Source organism: Lactuca virosa, chromosome 4 (assembly GCF_052849685.1).
Source record: "Lactuca virosa cultivar CGN04683 chromosome 4, Lactuca_virosa_CGN04683_v6, whole genome shotgun sequence".
Taxonomy (NCBI): Eukaryota; Viridiplantae; Streptophyta; class Magnoliopsida; order Asterales; family Asteraceae; genus Lactuca; species Lactuca virosa.
Window position 1 is genome coordinate 485,309,206 of NC_136429.1, and position 15,261 is coordinate 485,324,466.

At 39.3% G+C, this 15,261-nt stretch overlaps 1 protein-coding gene across 1 annotated transcript; it reads left to right on the top strand.

The window, feature by feature from the left end:
- Positions 1–638: 638 nt before the first annotated feature.
- LOC145106913 (conserved oligomeric Golgi complex subunit 2-like) lies at positions 639–14,726 on the top strand. The gene is made up of 7 exons (XM_079043832.1): positions 639–1,025; positions 1,131–1,242; positions 1,331–1,430; positions 13,967–14,021; positions 14,227–14,331; positions 14,437–14,487; positions 14,586–14,726. The coding sequence occupies exons 1-7, from the start codon at positions 639–641 to the stop codon at positions 14,724–14,726; spliced, it is 951 nt and encodes a 316-aa protein (XP_078899958.1).
- The last annotated feature ends 535 nt before the right edge of the window (positions 14,727–15,261 follow it).

The following is a 15,261-nucleotide window of genomic DNA, read 5'->3' on the forward strand; positions in this document are numbered from 1 at the left end:
ATCATATATACCCAAATCTAGTTTTTTGGTTATTTTTATTGATTTATAATATTTTTTATCATTTTAAAATCATTAAAGCTAAAAAACATTTTAAATGGACAGAATTGCCCTTAGTTTTAAATTCCAAAACGATACACACATTCACAAGGGATTATTGATCACAACTTCATTGTGCTATCGCAGCATCCTTCCGTATCGCATCTCCCTTCCGACCGCAACACACAACATCCTTCTCCCCCCTTGTTGTCGTACACTCACATCATCACATCAGGTAAAATCAACTTCAACCTATTCCTATTTTCCATCTCTTCAATTTCGATTTTAGGGTTCCTAGTTTCAGTTGTTCAAATTCTTTTTACATCCAGCTTAGTTATGTTGTATTTGATAGCTTAGTTGTGTTGGATTTGAGCTACAATACAGTTTCCAGTGAACTTCGAACTTTTAATTTCGCCTATGATCTTCAGCCCCAGTGAAATGAATAGGCTAAAGTTCTACTTTGCTCATGCCAAGGTCTTTCCACTACATCCCTGTTATACAAACAAAAATTTACGCATCCTTCTTGATCAATTCTGTCTTAGTAACTTACACGCATTCTTTATGTGTTAACGGCAGTACAGAACCTGCCTTTTATTGAGACCATGGAAAAAAGGATACAAAATGCCAGCTTATTGTTGGACACAAGTTTGGGACACTGTTTTGTAGATGGATTGATACACAAAGATGTAAATGCAATATATAATTGCTTACGTGCTTATGCTTTTGTGGACAATACCCAAAATACAAAAGAGATATTCAGATCAACAATAGTGGTACCATTAGTTCAGAAAGTGATTCCCTACACTTCATCTAAAGTGGTTGGTGGGTCCACTAGTGATGAGCTTGAAGAAGACTACAAACAAATCAAGAATCTCATTGCTCAAGATTGTACATTTTTGTTGGAGATTTCTTCTGCAAGTATATGTTCATTCTTTATTCCTTTTTTCTATACCATCAGGAATATAAGGAGATTTTTCTACATGATTTGGGTATTATTGTTGTGTTTGAACTTTGATGGTATGTAATTGTCCCTTACTATTGCAAAAAATTCGGGTTTGCATGTATTTAGCTTTCTTGCAAATTCAATTATTAAGGAGGTTCTTTGGGCAATTCAGCAGGGAAAGTCAGGGGCTTTTTCTCCTGGAAGACCTACAGAGTTCTTGAATAACTACAAGTCAAGTCTTGAATTTTTGGCTGATTTAGAAGGTAATAGAATAAATTCTTATTTCATGTATCTGGATTTGTATTTGAGTTGCTATGCTGTTTGAGATTTAACTTTGCATTGTTATTTAAGGATATTGTCCTTCAAGATTTGTTGTTGCCAACTTTAGAGCTGAGGTTGTATATGTAGATTTCATTAAACAATGGAACATTGGGGTGTATTTCTCACTGAGGTACTTCTAATTCCCTTTATGTGATGATATATGATGTTGGGACCCTAAATTGTAAAGTAATTATATTTTGGAAATAACCATTTAGGTAAAATAACCATACTATCTTATTGTATTATAATTCAAATAATCTATTAAGTAGAGTTAATTGTATACATTGTATTTAGTTACATATGATATAAATAATTCATTCCATTCCTACAAGCCAACCAAGCATAATCATGGAATGTAATAACTCATTCCATTACCTTGCTTATTCTATCCCATTCCATTCTTTTGTCATTCAATTCCATCCAACCAAACACACCTAATTCAAGTGCATCTGCATCTTACTTGTAGGTTTCAGGAAATCACAGGTTCATTATGTGACAACCCAAAATTTCTATTATATACAACCATTCACTTCACTAGAAGTCAGAATTATTTCTGCTAACTTTTAAGCTTTTTGGAGTCAGTTTGAGTGTTCTAAAGCCTAGTACTGCAAGAGATAACTTGAGAGAGGATACTTTAGGGTAAAGGGTGCAACATTTAAGTTCCAAAACTCCAAGAGTTTGGAGTTTATGGCCTAAATGGTATTGGGGCCGTAAGCCCTAAGGACTATATAAGTCACACTTAGTCATTTTTATCACTTTTTCACATTTTCAAGTTTAGAAACCATTTCTCTCTCAAGTATCATCCAATTCTTCTTCAAAATCTTCAAGAAAGTAAGTGTTTTCTTCCTTGTTTAGTTGATCTCTTCCTTAATCTAGTGATCTTACATGATTTCATCCATCAAATCATTTCATTTGGTTAGATCTTCAAGCATTCTTCATTTCACCAAGAACACCAAGAACACACACTAGTGTTCTTGGGCCGTGAACTCCCTTACAAGCTTCTATATTGTAAGTACTCTTACCTTAGCTTGTTATAGGCTTGATACACTTGTTAAACAACTAGAAAACAACAAGAAACATAAGATCATAAGAGTTTACGGCCAAGGCAATCTCCTTGGACCGTAAACTCTAATTAAAGGGCCATTGTGAGCCCTAGTCCCTTACTAAGCCTTGGATACAAGTCTAGATCACTTCCTTGTGGAGTATAGGACCTTAAACAAACAAAAGAACCAAGCACACATGAGTTTACGGCCGTAAACTCATGAGGAATGGTCCATGGGCCATAAACTCTATAAAGTAGTGCCATTGTGCCACTAATGCTTCCTAAGGCTTGGACTTGACTATAAGATGCTTAACCTTGACTTATAAGACCTTAAAACACCAAATGGTAGAAGTTACCATGGGTTTACGGCCGTAAACCCATTGGGACCGTAAACCCAAAACCGTAAACTCATGAAGAGTTTACCCTTGGACCATAAACTCAAAAGCAAAGGCCTACAACCCTTAGATGCAATCCTTGGTGCTTATAGCACTTGAATCAAAGTTTTTTCCATGTTCTAGGGTGTCTTTACGTGATTAATTAGTTGTTAAATAACTAATTGGATACATATATGTGTTATTATATGTTAATTAGGATCCGTGTGTGTGTTCAAGTCTTCACTTGACACTTAGCATCCTATACCATCCGTTCATCCAAACCACTCACTACAGGTGAGTTCATACCCCTTAATCAACCTTTTAAATGATTTTAAATGCTTTTATGGGGGGGATACAAGTTGAACTATTATAGTTATTATTTCAATCACATGTGATTAATAACTACCAAACAAGTGGATTTCTTACTTTTCAAACTGTGTTATCAAACAAACTACTTCAAACTGTTTTACAAACTCTTTTACGTGTTAAATACTTTCAATAAACTCTTTTAAACTTATATTTGTTAAATGTGTATCTATATAGATATAGTTATATAAGTAGGATTGAAAGGACTTAGGACTGATAGCTCACCTTACCTCCTGTTCCTTGTTTGGTTGTGGACTTAGGGTATCGGTTGTTTGTTCGAAGGTCGTTTGAATCCTAGTTATATATTATGTATATGTATATAGATATAAAAGTTCCTTCTTTCAATTCAATGCCTTTGGGTAGCAAAGGTATGCAAACATGTTCATACATACAAACAACATTACTAGTAAGCTATAATAGGTATAGTTTAGGAAGTTACTAATACTATTACTAGAACAATGAAACATACAATGAGTCAGTTCATACATGAGTCAATACATACTATTATGAGAAACAGAGAGAACATACATACATACTAGACAGAGAGAGAACATACAATACAGCTAGTACATACTATACATTATACAAGAGAACATACTATTATGAGAAACAGAGAGAACATACATACATACTAGACAGATAGAGAACATACAATACAGCTAGTACATACTATACATTATACAAGAGAACATACTATTATGAGAAACAGAGAGAACATACATACATACTAGACAGAGAGAGAACATACAATACAGCTAGTACATACTATACATTATACAAGAGAACATACTATTATGAGAAACAGAGAGAACATACATACATACTAGACAGAGAGAGAACATATAATACAGCTAGTACACATAATACATATACAAGAACACTACTACAGTTATGTGAGCCACGTAACGGGGCATGACATCACCTGTCATGGCTCCTTTTGTATTCAGAATCTCCTTAAGTGGAGAGCGTTGAGTTTGTGTATAGATCTATACTGGATTGACTATCCTACACCTTGCTGCTCGCTACAGTGGGACTTGCAAGTCTACGGGTGCCAAACGTCATACCTTCCGACGTCTTACATCGTCGTGTTTCTAGTCGGTAGTATGGTACAGGCAGATCACATGGTACTTTAAATAACAATTGGTTTAAGGTAGTTAGTACAACAGTAGTTACTTTATACAACACTATAGTACTATTTTATTTCCCAATGCATTCACTTTGTGATCTTCACACAATGAACAGTAATGTAAAAACTATATTTTTGGTTAATGATAGTCAGATTTGGGAAAAATACATACTCTTACAAGAGACACACATACAAACACTTGATGCCTTGGTAGAAGGCTACTTTTAGTAGAAAATATAGGGTTTTCTAGGAGATTCAAACACTTTACAAAAATTTACAAACTTACACATCGCATACTTACAAACACTTTCATACAAACAATGACACTAAAATACTTATGATCTCACTAGCTTTAATGCTGATAAACTCTTTCAAAATAACTTGTATTCTCAGGTCACCAGTAGACAGGTACCGGTGCCAGGTTTTGAGAAGATGGAGCTCGTTCAAGACTCATCTTTTATTTTGATTCATATTTTTGGTGTCTATTACACTTCACATAACACACTTGTATTAAAATTATATTATTAATGCAATGGATGATGTTGTTGCTTGTTTACTACTTTGCATTGTTGTGATACTGTACATGACGTCCTCCACCCCCGAACGATTCCGTCGTTCCGGTTTTGGGGTGTGACAGATTGGTATTAGAGCATTATTTATAGTGAATCGAGTATATCAACCCATAAAAGATATACGAACTATAAACACAGCGGGATTTAAAAATACTCTGATAAAGAGTTTATACTTTTAAATAATAAAATATTTAACCAAGTATACATACCTGCATTCATAATAAAATCAGTGTCACTAGGACAGAACAAAAGTATTACGATTGTTGGGCAGCAAGAGTAGACTTAGAGACATATAGTCAAATCTGGGAAGATATAGCCTGATCAACTATATTATCCGAGGAGTGACTAGCATGTGCCTAAGTGTGGTTGTGAGGTTGCAACAAGTCTAAAAACTTACCAACAATACCACAACGAAAACCTTAGAATAAAACATAAACCTAAAATACTATAGGAGTATTTTGTGTTACTATAAATTACTTATGTGCTTATTTCTTATATCCCTTTTCTCGCATAGATATCATGGCTGGATTCCATATCCCCGGAGACCCGTACTATCCCAAAAACGGCAATGCGGGATGGCTGGGAGAAGAACCAGAAGATGATCACCCAATCCCTTTGGATGATCACCAAGCTGAAGGCTTTTCTGATGGTTCTGACTCAGAGCCGGAAGTCAACAACCTACCCCCAGTAGCTCCAAACCCAAACCCTCATCCAGCATTTCAAGGACTCACACCTCTGTGGGCCACAAACTTGGACAGATGGAGTCAGGAACAGGGTCAACCCATTCCCTACAATGGGGACAGAAGCTTTTACAACCTCACCGAGGGAGGTTTAGCTGATCGTGTCCTGCCCATCATGGTCCGTAGGATTTCTCGGAACACCGAGCAAGGTCGAGCAACTATCGACCGAGTGGTGGAGATTGACGCCAACTCTGGCGTTAACACGGTCCACATTCACCAACTCGAGGTAGCTATGGAAAGGGTTAGGATAACCAATGGGACTCTGCAGCAACATCTAGCTGCCTCCCAAGCTGAAGTTAGGGAACTTCGAGCTCAGCAAGCAAGATCTGAAAGGCGTATGAGGGACATAGAACGCCATCTGTCTGAGTCAAGAACCCACCCTAGTAGTTCTCCTCGTAGATAGAGTCTTCTCGACTTCTCTTTTGGATATAACTTAGTTTATGTAAAAACCCTAGTCTGATTTCCTATCTTTGTTAAAACTTGCACCTGTTAGGTCTTGATTAGGTCGTAGTTCTGTCAAAATTTTTCCATCTTGGTTTGATGTAAGACCTACTTCTAGGTCATTTTTCCCGAACTTGTTACATCTATAATCCCAGTATTATTGACAGATATCTAATCTCATGGAAATTATTATCCAAAAGCTATCATCTTTTAGTATTAGATCTACATTCAATCGTGCTATTCAATTGTGCTGTTGGGCTATGGAGAGTTAGTCCATGAGTCATTCTCATCACATTCTCCCTATTAAATTCTTATCAATATCTTCATCTTTCTAAACCTATAGTTAAAGGATGCCTCCGCGCCGATCAACGAGATGCGATCCTCCGATAACTGCAACACCACCTGCTCCTCAAATCGATACGGCAGCTCTGAATGTTGCAGTACCTGCGGCTGTGGCTACATCCATGGCTCAATATCATTCCACCAACGCCAGTGGTGCGGAAACGCCTGTTCATTCGACCCATGGTGAAGCTCTTGTGTGCTTGAGAGAGTGCTCCTATAAGGACTTCACCAACTGCAAGCCATTGTCCTTTAAAGGGACTGGCGGAGTCATTACCCTCTCGCAATGGTTCGAAAAGACAGAGTCGATCTTCGAGATCTGCTCATGCCCAGAAGGAAGCAAAGTCAAATTTGCTGCGTGCACCTTCGAGGCAAAGGCCCCGACATGGTGGAATAGCCATGTCAAGTCACTATCTCTCATAGTGGCTAATGCTATGGACTGGGAAGCTCTGAAAGAGCTGATGATTGAAGAGTACTGCCCGAGGGGCGAGATCCAAAAGCTGGACCAGGAACTGTGGAGCCTAACCATGAAAGGCTCCGACATAGTCTCCTACACCGCCAGGTTCTGTGAGCTGGTGGCCCTCTGTCCCAACATGGTTCATACAGAGGGAAAGAAGATAGAAAGATACATATGGGGGCTGGTGCCTCCATTCCAGGGAAATGTTTTGGCTTCAAACCCCACTACATTCGATAGTGCCAAGCGGTTCGCATAGCGTCTCATTGACCATGGGATCCGTACCCCAGCGGCAACAACAACCCTAGCCATCTCAGAACCTTCCAAAACCGCTGATTCCAAGCGGAAGTTATGGGATGACAAGAAGAAGAAGAAAGCTGCCAAGAAGCAGCAGGTCGTTGCAGTTCATGCTGCGATAGCACCTGCCGCTGCTGCTCCGGTAAAGCAGTACGCTGGAAGTTTGCCAAAGTGCAACAAGTGCAACTTCCACCACATCGGAGCCTGCCGAGAAATGCAGTGCTCTAACTGCAGCAGGAAAGGGCACACTGCCCGCTTCTGCAAGGCTCCAGCAAAACCAATCACCCAAGTCCCCAGCGCTGGTGTGGGCCAAGCTTGCTACGGTTGTGGCAAGGCGGGCCACTACAAAAGGAACTGCCCGAAGGCAGGGAACGCCGGTGGAGTGGGAAGAGTTCTGGCCATAGGCCACGAGGAGGCGGTTGCCGACCCCACAGTGGTCACTGGTACGTTTCTCCTCGATAACTCTTATGCATGCATACTGTTTGATAGTGGAGCGGAGAGGAGTTTCGTGAACCAAAAATTTGCTCATTTACTTAAGCAAAAATCACGAGCACTTAAAGAACCGTTCACTGTAGAAATGGCTAATGGAAAGACGGAAAGCACTAGCAGTATATTCATAGGGTGTACCCTAACTCTAGATAGCCATTCATTTTCGATCGACCTCATGTCGGTCTCAATTAAAAGTTTTGACGTCATTATCGGCATGGATTGGTTGAATCTTCATCGTGCCGACATCATGTGTTATGAAAAGGCTGTTCGCCTTAATCTGCTGTCCGGCGAAACTCTAGTAGTTTATGGCGACGAACCCGGCACGAACCTTCGTATCATCTCGAGTATTCAAGCCCAGAAATTCTTGCGAAAGGAATGTCGCACATTCATTGCTCATGTGGTAGATGTGAGCCAAGAAACGAAAGACATTAAGAACATTCCAGTAGTACGCGACTTTCCCAACATCTTTCCGGAAGAACTCCCAGGATTACCTCCGCAACGTCAAGTCGAGTTCAGAATCGACCTAATTCCAGGGGCTACCCCAGTAGCCAAATCGCCCTATCGTTTAGCACCTACAGAGATGCAAGAATTGTCCAGTCAACTTAACGAACTGCTCAGCAAGGGCTTTATAAGACCAAGCTTCTCACCCTGGGGAGCTCCAGTCTTGTTCGTCAAGAAGAAAGACGGATCGTTTCGTATGTGCATCGACTACAGGGAGCTCAACAAACTGACCGTCAAGAATCGTTATCATCTGCCTCGCATAGATGATTTATTTGATCAACTGCAAGGGGCGAACTTCTTTTCGAAAATCGATCTAAGATCCGGATATCACCAACTACGAGTGCTAGGTAGGATGTCCCGAAGACAACCTTCCGAACTCGTTATGGGCACTACGAATTCGTAGTGATGCCGTTCGGATTAACAAACGCGCCCGCAGTATTCATGGATTTAATGAATAGGGTGTGCCGTCCTTACTTGGATCAGTTCGTCATCATCTTCATCGATGACATACTTATCTATTCTCGTAGTAAGGAGGAGCATAGTCGACATCTGCGACAGGTCTTGGAAACACTGCGTTCGGAGAAGCTCTATGCGAAGTTCTAGAAATGCGAATTTTGGATCCGAAGAGTCAAATTCTTAGGGCACGTGGTTAGCAAAAAGGGAATACACGTGGACCCTTCCAAAATCAAAGCCATTGAGAGCTGGTCAGCACCGAAGACGCCTACAGAAATTCGTCAATTTCTAGGCCTCGCTGGCTACTATCGCAGGTTCATTCAGAACTTCTCACGAATTGCAAAACTTCTCACGACTTTGACCCAGAAGGGCGTGGCCTTTAACTAGGAAGAGAGGCAGGAGAGAGCGTTCCAAACGCTCAAGCGAGCCTTGTGCACAATACTATCCCTCCCCGAAGGGATAGAAGACTTCGTTGTCTATTGCGATGCGTCAAATCAAGGGCTCGGCTGTGTTCTGATGCAACGAGGTAAGGTCATCGCCAATGCCTCGAGACAGCTGAAGACACACGAGGTCAACTACACCACACACGATCTTGAGCTAGGAGCAGTTGTGTTTCCTCTGAAGATCTGGAGACACTACCTGTATGGTACAAAAATCACTATCTTTACAGACCACAAAAGCCTACAACATATATTCGACCAGAAGGAGCTCAACATGAGACAACGACGGTGGGTCGAGCTACTCAGTGATTACGAATGCGAAATTCGTTATCATCCGGGTAAAGCCAACGTAGTAGCTGACGCCCTAAGTCGGAAAGAATACTCTGGTCGTAGAGTCAAATCATTGACTATGACTATCCATTCACACTTGTCCATGCAAATTAAGGAAGCTCAGCTTGACGCTTTGAAACCTGAAAATGTGGCGGTTGAATCCCTGAGAGAGATGGATAAGAACTTGGAAGTCAAAGGTGGCGGAGCCTTATATCTCATGGATCGGATCTGGACACCGAAACACGGAGGTTTCAGAGACTTGGTCATGACAGAGGCGCACAACACACGTTATTCCGTCCACCCAGGTTCAGATAAGATGTATCTGGATCTTAAAAAGCTATACTGGTGGCCTAGCATGAAAGCAGAGATTGCTACCTTCGTGAGTAAATGCCTTACTTGCGCCAAGGTCAAGGTCGAATACCAGAAACCCTCAGGTCTACTACAACAACCGGAGATACCGGAATGGAAGTGGGAGCGGATCACTATGGACTTCATAACCAAGTTGCCCAAGACAACGGGTGGACTTGATACCATATGGGTCATCGTCGACAGATTGACCAAGTCCGCACACTTCCTGCCTATCTAAGAAACAGACAAGATGGAGAAGCTTACAAGAACCTACATTCGGGAGATTGTACGACTGCACGGTGTTCCCATATCCATTATCTTGGACAGAGATAGTAGATTCACTTCGAGGTTCTAGCAGTCGCTACAAAGTTCCCTAGGAACTAGGCTGGACATGAGTACAGCCTATCATCCACAGACCGACGGACAAAGTGAGAGGACTATACAAACCTTGGAAGATATGTTGCGAGCCTGTGTGATCGACTTTGGGAAAGCATGGGATACTCATTTACCCCTTGTCGAATTTTCCTACAACAACAGTTATCACACGAGCATAAAGGCTGCTCCATTCGAGGCCCTCTATGGCCGAAAGTGCAGATCCCCTCTGTGCTGGGCTGAGGTGGGTGATACCCAGTTAGCTAAAGGACGAGTTCCTGACAGCACTCTCACGGGTCCGGAGATCATTCGGGAAACGACAGAGAAGATCGTTCAGATTCGTGAACGATTGAAAGCCTCTAGAGACCGACAGAAAAGCTACACAGATAAACGAAGGAAATCGTTGGAATTCCAGGTAGGAGACCGTGTTCTATTGAAGGTCTCACCCTGGAAGGGCTTAATACGCTTTGGAAAGCGTGGAAAGCTAAATCCAAGATACATAGGGCCTTTCGAGATTCTCGCTAGAATCGACCCTATAGCTTACAAACTTAACTTACCCCGCGAGCTCAGTAATGTACATTCCACTTTCCACGTCTCGAACTTGAAAAAGTGTCTGTCCGACGAGAATCTTGTAATCCCACTCGACGAGATCGAGATCAACGAGAGCCTCAACTTCGTGGAAGAACCTGTAGAGATCATGGACCGGGAGGTCAAGCAAACGAAACAAAGTCGTATCCCGATAGTGAAGGTTCGCTGGAACGCCAAGCGAGGACCTGAATTCACTTGGGAGCGAGAGGATCAGATGAAACTGAAATATCCTCGTCTTTTTACTTAGTTATTTGTAACTACTTATTTGCTTAAACTCTAATTTCGGGACGAAATTCCTTCTAACGGGGGGATGATGTGACAACCTGAAATTTCTATTCTGTACAACCATTCACTTCAATAGAATTCAGAATTGTTTTTGCTAACTTTTAAGCCTTTTGAGTCAGTTTGAGTGTTCTAAAGCCTAGTACTGCAAGAGATAACTGGAGAGAGGATACTTTAGGGTAAAGTGTGCAACATTTAAGTTCCAAAACTCCAAGAGTTTGGAGTTTACGGCCCAAATGGTATTGGGGCCGTAAACCCTAAGGACTATATAAGTGACACTTAGTCATTTTTATCACTTTTTCACATTTTCAAGTTTAGAAACCATTTCTCTCTCAACTATCATTCAATTCTTCTTCAAAATCTTCAAGAAAGTAAGTGTTTTCTTCCTTGTTTAGTTGATCTCTTCCTTAATCTAGTGATCTTACATGATTTCATCCATCAAATCATTTCATTTGGTTAGATCTTCAAGCATTCTTCATTTCACCAAGAACACCAAGAACACACACTAGTGTTCTTGGGCCGTGAACTCCCTTACAAGCTTCTATATTGTAAGTACTCTTACCTTAGCTTGTTATAGGCTTGATACACTTGTTAAACAACTAGAAAACAACAAGAAACATAAGATCATAAGAGTTTACGGCCAAGGCAATCTCCTTGGACCGTAAACTCTAATTAAAGGGCCATTGTGAGCCCTAGTCCCTTACTAAGCCTTGGATACAAGTCTAGATCACTTCCTTGTGGAGTATAGGACCTTAAACAAACAAAAGAACCAAGCACACATGAGTTTACGGCCGTAAACTCATGAGGAATGGTCCATGGGCCATAAACTCTATAAAGTAGTGCCATTGTGCCACTAATGCTTCCTAAGGCTTGGACTTGACTATAAGATGCTTAACCTTGACTTATAAGACCTTAAAACACCAAATGGTAGAAGTTACCATGGGTTTACGGCCGTAAACCCATTAGGACCGTAAACCCAAAACCGTAAACTCATGAAGAGTTTACCCTTGGACCATAAACTCAAAAGCAAAGCCCTACAACCCTTAGATGCAATCCTTGGTGCTTATAGCACTTGAATCAAAGTTTTTTCCATGTTCTAGGGTGTCTTTACGTGATTAATTAGTTGTTAAATAACTAATTGGATACATATATGTGTTATTATAAGTTAATTAGGATCCGTGTGTGTGTTCAAGTCTTCACTTGACACTTAGCATCCTATACCATCCGTTCATCCAAACCACTCACTACAGGTGAGTTCATACCCCTTAATCAACCTTTTAAATGATTTTAAATGCTTTTATGGGGGGAATACAAGTTGAACTATTATAGTTATTATTTCAATCACATGTGATTAATAACTACCAAACAAGTGGATTTCTTACTTTTCAAACTGTGTTATCAAACAAACTACTTCAAACTGTTTTACAAACTCTTTTACGTGTTAAATACTTTCAATAAACTCTTTTAAACTTATATTTGTTAAATGTGTATCTATATAGATATAGTTATATAAGTAGGATTGAAAGGACTTAGGACTGATAGCTCACCTTACCTCCTGTTCCTTGTTTGGTTGTGGACTTAGGGTATCGGTTGTTTGTTCGAAGGTCGTTTGAATCCTAGTTATATATTATGTATATGTATATAGATATAAAAGTTCCTTCTTTCAATTCAATGCCTTTGGGTAGCAAAGGTATGCAAACATGTTCATACATACAAACAACATTACTAGTAAGCTATAATAGGTATAGTTTAGGAAGTTACTAATACTATTACTAGAACAATGAAACATACAATGAGTCAGTTCATACATGAGTCAATACATACTATTATGAGAAACAGAGAGAACATACATACATACTAGACAGAGAGAGAACATACAATACAGCTAGTACATACTATACATTATACAAGAGAACATACTATTATGAGAAACAGAGAGAACATACATACATACTAGACAGATAGAGAACATACAATACAGCTAGTACATACTATACATTATACAAGAGAACATACTATTATGAGAAACAGAGAGAACATACATACATACTAGACAGAGAGAGAACATACAATACAGCTAGTACATACTATACATTATACAAGAGAACATACTATTATGAGAAACAGAGAGAACATACATACATACTAGACAGAGAGAGAACATATAATACAGCTAGTACACATAATACATATACAAGAACACTACTACAGTTATGTGAGCCACGTAACGGGGCATGACATCACCTGTCATGGCTCCTTTTGTATTCAGAATCTCCTTAAGTGGAGAGCGTTGAGTTTGTGTATAGATCTATACTGGATTGACTATCCTACACCTTGCTGCTCGCTACAGTGGGACTTGCAAGTCTACGGGTGCCAAACGTCATTCCTTCCGACGTCTTACATCGTCGTGTTTCTAGTCGGTAGTATGGTACAGGCAGATCACATGGTACTTTAAATAACAATTGGTTTAAGGTAGTTAGTACAGCAGTAGTTACTTAATACAACACTACAGTACTATTTTATTTCCCAATGCATTCACTTTGTGATCTTCACACAATGAACAGTAATGTAAAAACTATATTTTTGGTTAATGATAGTCAGATTTGGGAAAAATACATACTCTTACAAGAGACACACATACAAACACTTGATGCCTTGGTAGAAGGCTACTTTTAGTAGAAAATATAGGGTTTTCTAGGAGATTCAAACACTTTACAAACATTTACAAACTTACACATCGCATACTTACAAACACTTTCATACAAACAATGACACTAAAATACTTATGATCTCACCAGCTTTAATGATGATAAACTCTTTCAAAATAACTTGTATTCTCAGGTCACCAGTAGACAGGTACCGGTGCCAGGTTTTGAGAAGATGGAGCTCGTTCAAGACTCATCTTTTATTTTGATTCATATTTTTGGTGTCTATTACACTTCACAGAACACACTTGTATTAAAATTATATTATTAATGCAATGGATGATGTTGTTGCTTGTTTACTACTTTGCATTGTTATGATATTGTACATGACGTCCTCCACCCCCGAATGATTCCGCCGTTCCAGTTTTGGGGTGTGACACATTAGATTCTGCATTTGTTGGTTCCAGTCTAACTCCAATTCTGAAGTCAAATTCCGATTCTGATCAGGGATCTTCTCAGAACGTGACTTTAAAGCAAAATCTTACTCTTTTGGAATGCCTCAATTCCTGTTGGCGAGAAGACATTCTTGTCCTTTCTATCTCTGATAAATTTCTTCGCTTAACTCTGCAACTAATATCTAGGTCAATTTTCCAATCAAATTTCAACCCTTTTATAATTTTTTTAATTAATAATAATATTGCTGACATGGCAAAAATTTGATGTACAGAACTACAAATATGCAAATTGGTTGTCAACTGGACTCTCTGGTCATAGAACCCGTAACTCAGGCTTTGAATGGGCACTTGTTGCTGCCCCTAATGATTTTGTTTATGTATGTCTCTCTTTCTTCTTCAATTTTATAAGTTTTAGGTTCTATTCTGTATGATGGAATGCAATGGGTAGTTACATTCCATTATCATGTTTGGTTGGCTTGAAGGAATGGAATGAGACATTCAAACGTGTTGTTTGTGATGTACAGTTAGAAAAAGTAAATGAATTTAAACTAGCAGATAGAGAAAAAAAATATTATTTTATAAAATTAAATTTTATTCAGTTAATAACTTATTGTTTTGTTGTGTTTTGCAGATAATTCATGATTTAGATCATCTAGCGACAGAGGTTTGTGGGAAGTACATGGAACACGTGTTGAAGATTCTAAATTCCTGCTCTACCCAAGTTATTGAAACTGTTAAAAAAAAGCATCTTACAAGGGGGACAATCTCTTAAAGATCTTGTCTCAGGGGTGTTGTGCCCCTTGAAGGTATCTGTTTTGAAAAATTTAGGCTCTATAGGAAAATTGAAAGAAACGAGAAAGGTAGTGATTAATAAGAAAGTGGACAGGCTTTTGTAAAGGATTTGCACAAGCAGACAAAGTCTTTTTGCATCTAGTCCCTCTTTCCAAATCGACCGAGCGAATGTATTGGTATAGAGGATGCCCTTTATGTTAATATAGCATTTTTAGTAGTTTGATGCAACTTGTTAGGAGCATGTAATGTGATGTATGAAGTACATCTCTGATATTATAATGGATGATGTGTAAGTACGATGCTATTAATTACAATAGCCAATGTTTTTATCTCTATACTTTTTAATAAGAATACTTACATGTTTGGTCCATGTTGTTTCACATCTGGCACTAATTACAATTTGGTCCTGTTGTTTTTAGTTTTGCAATAATTACAGTTTGTTCCTTGTTGATTTTAATTTTGCAATACTTACAGTTTGGTCCATGTTGTTTTAATTTTTTCATTAATTACATTTT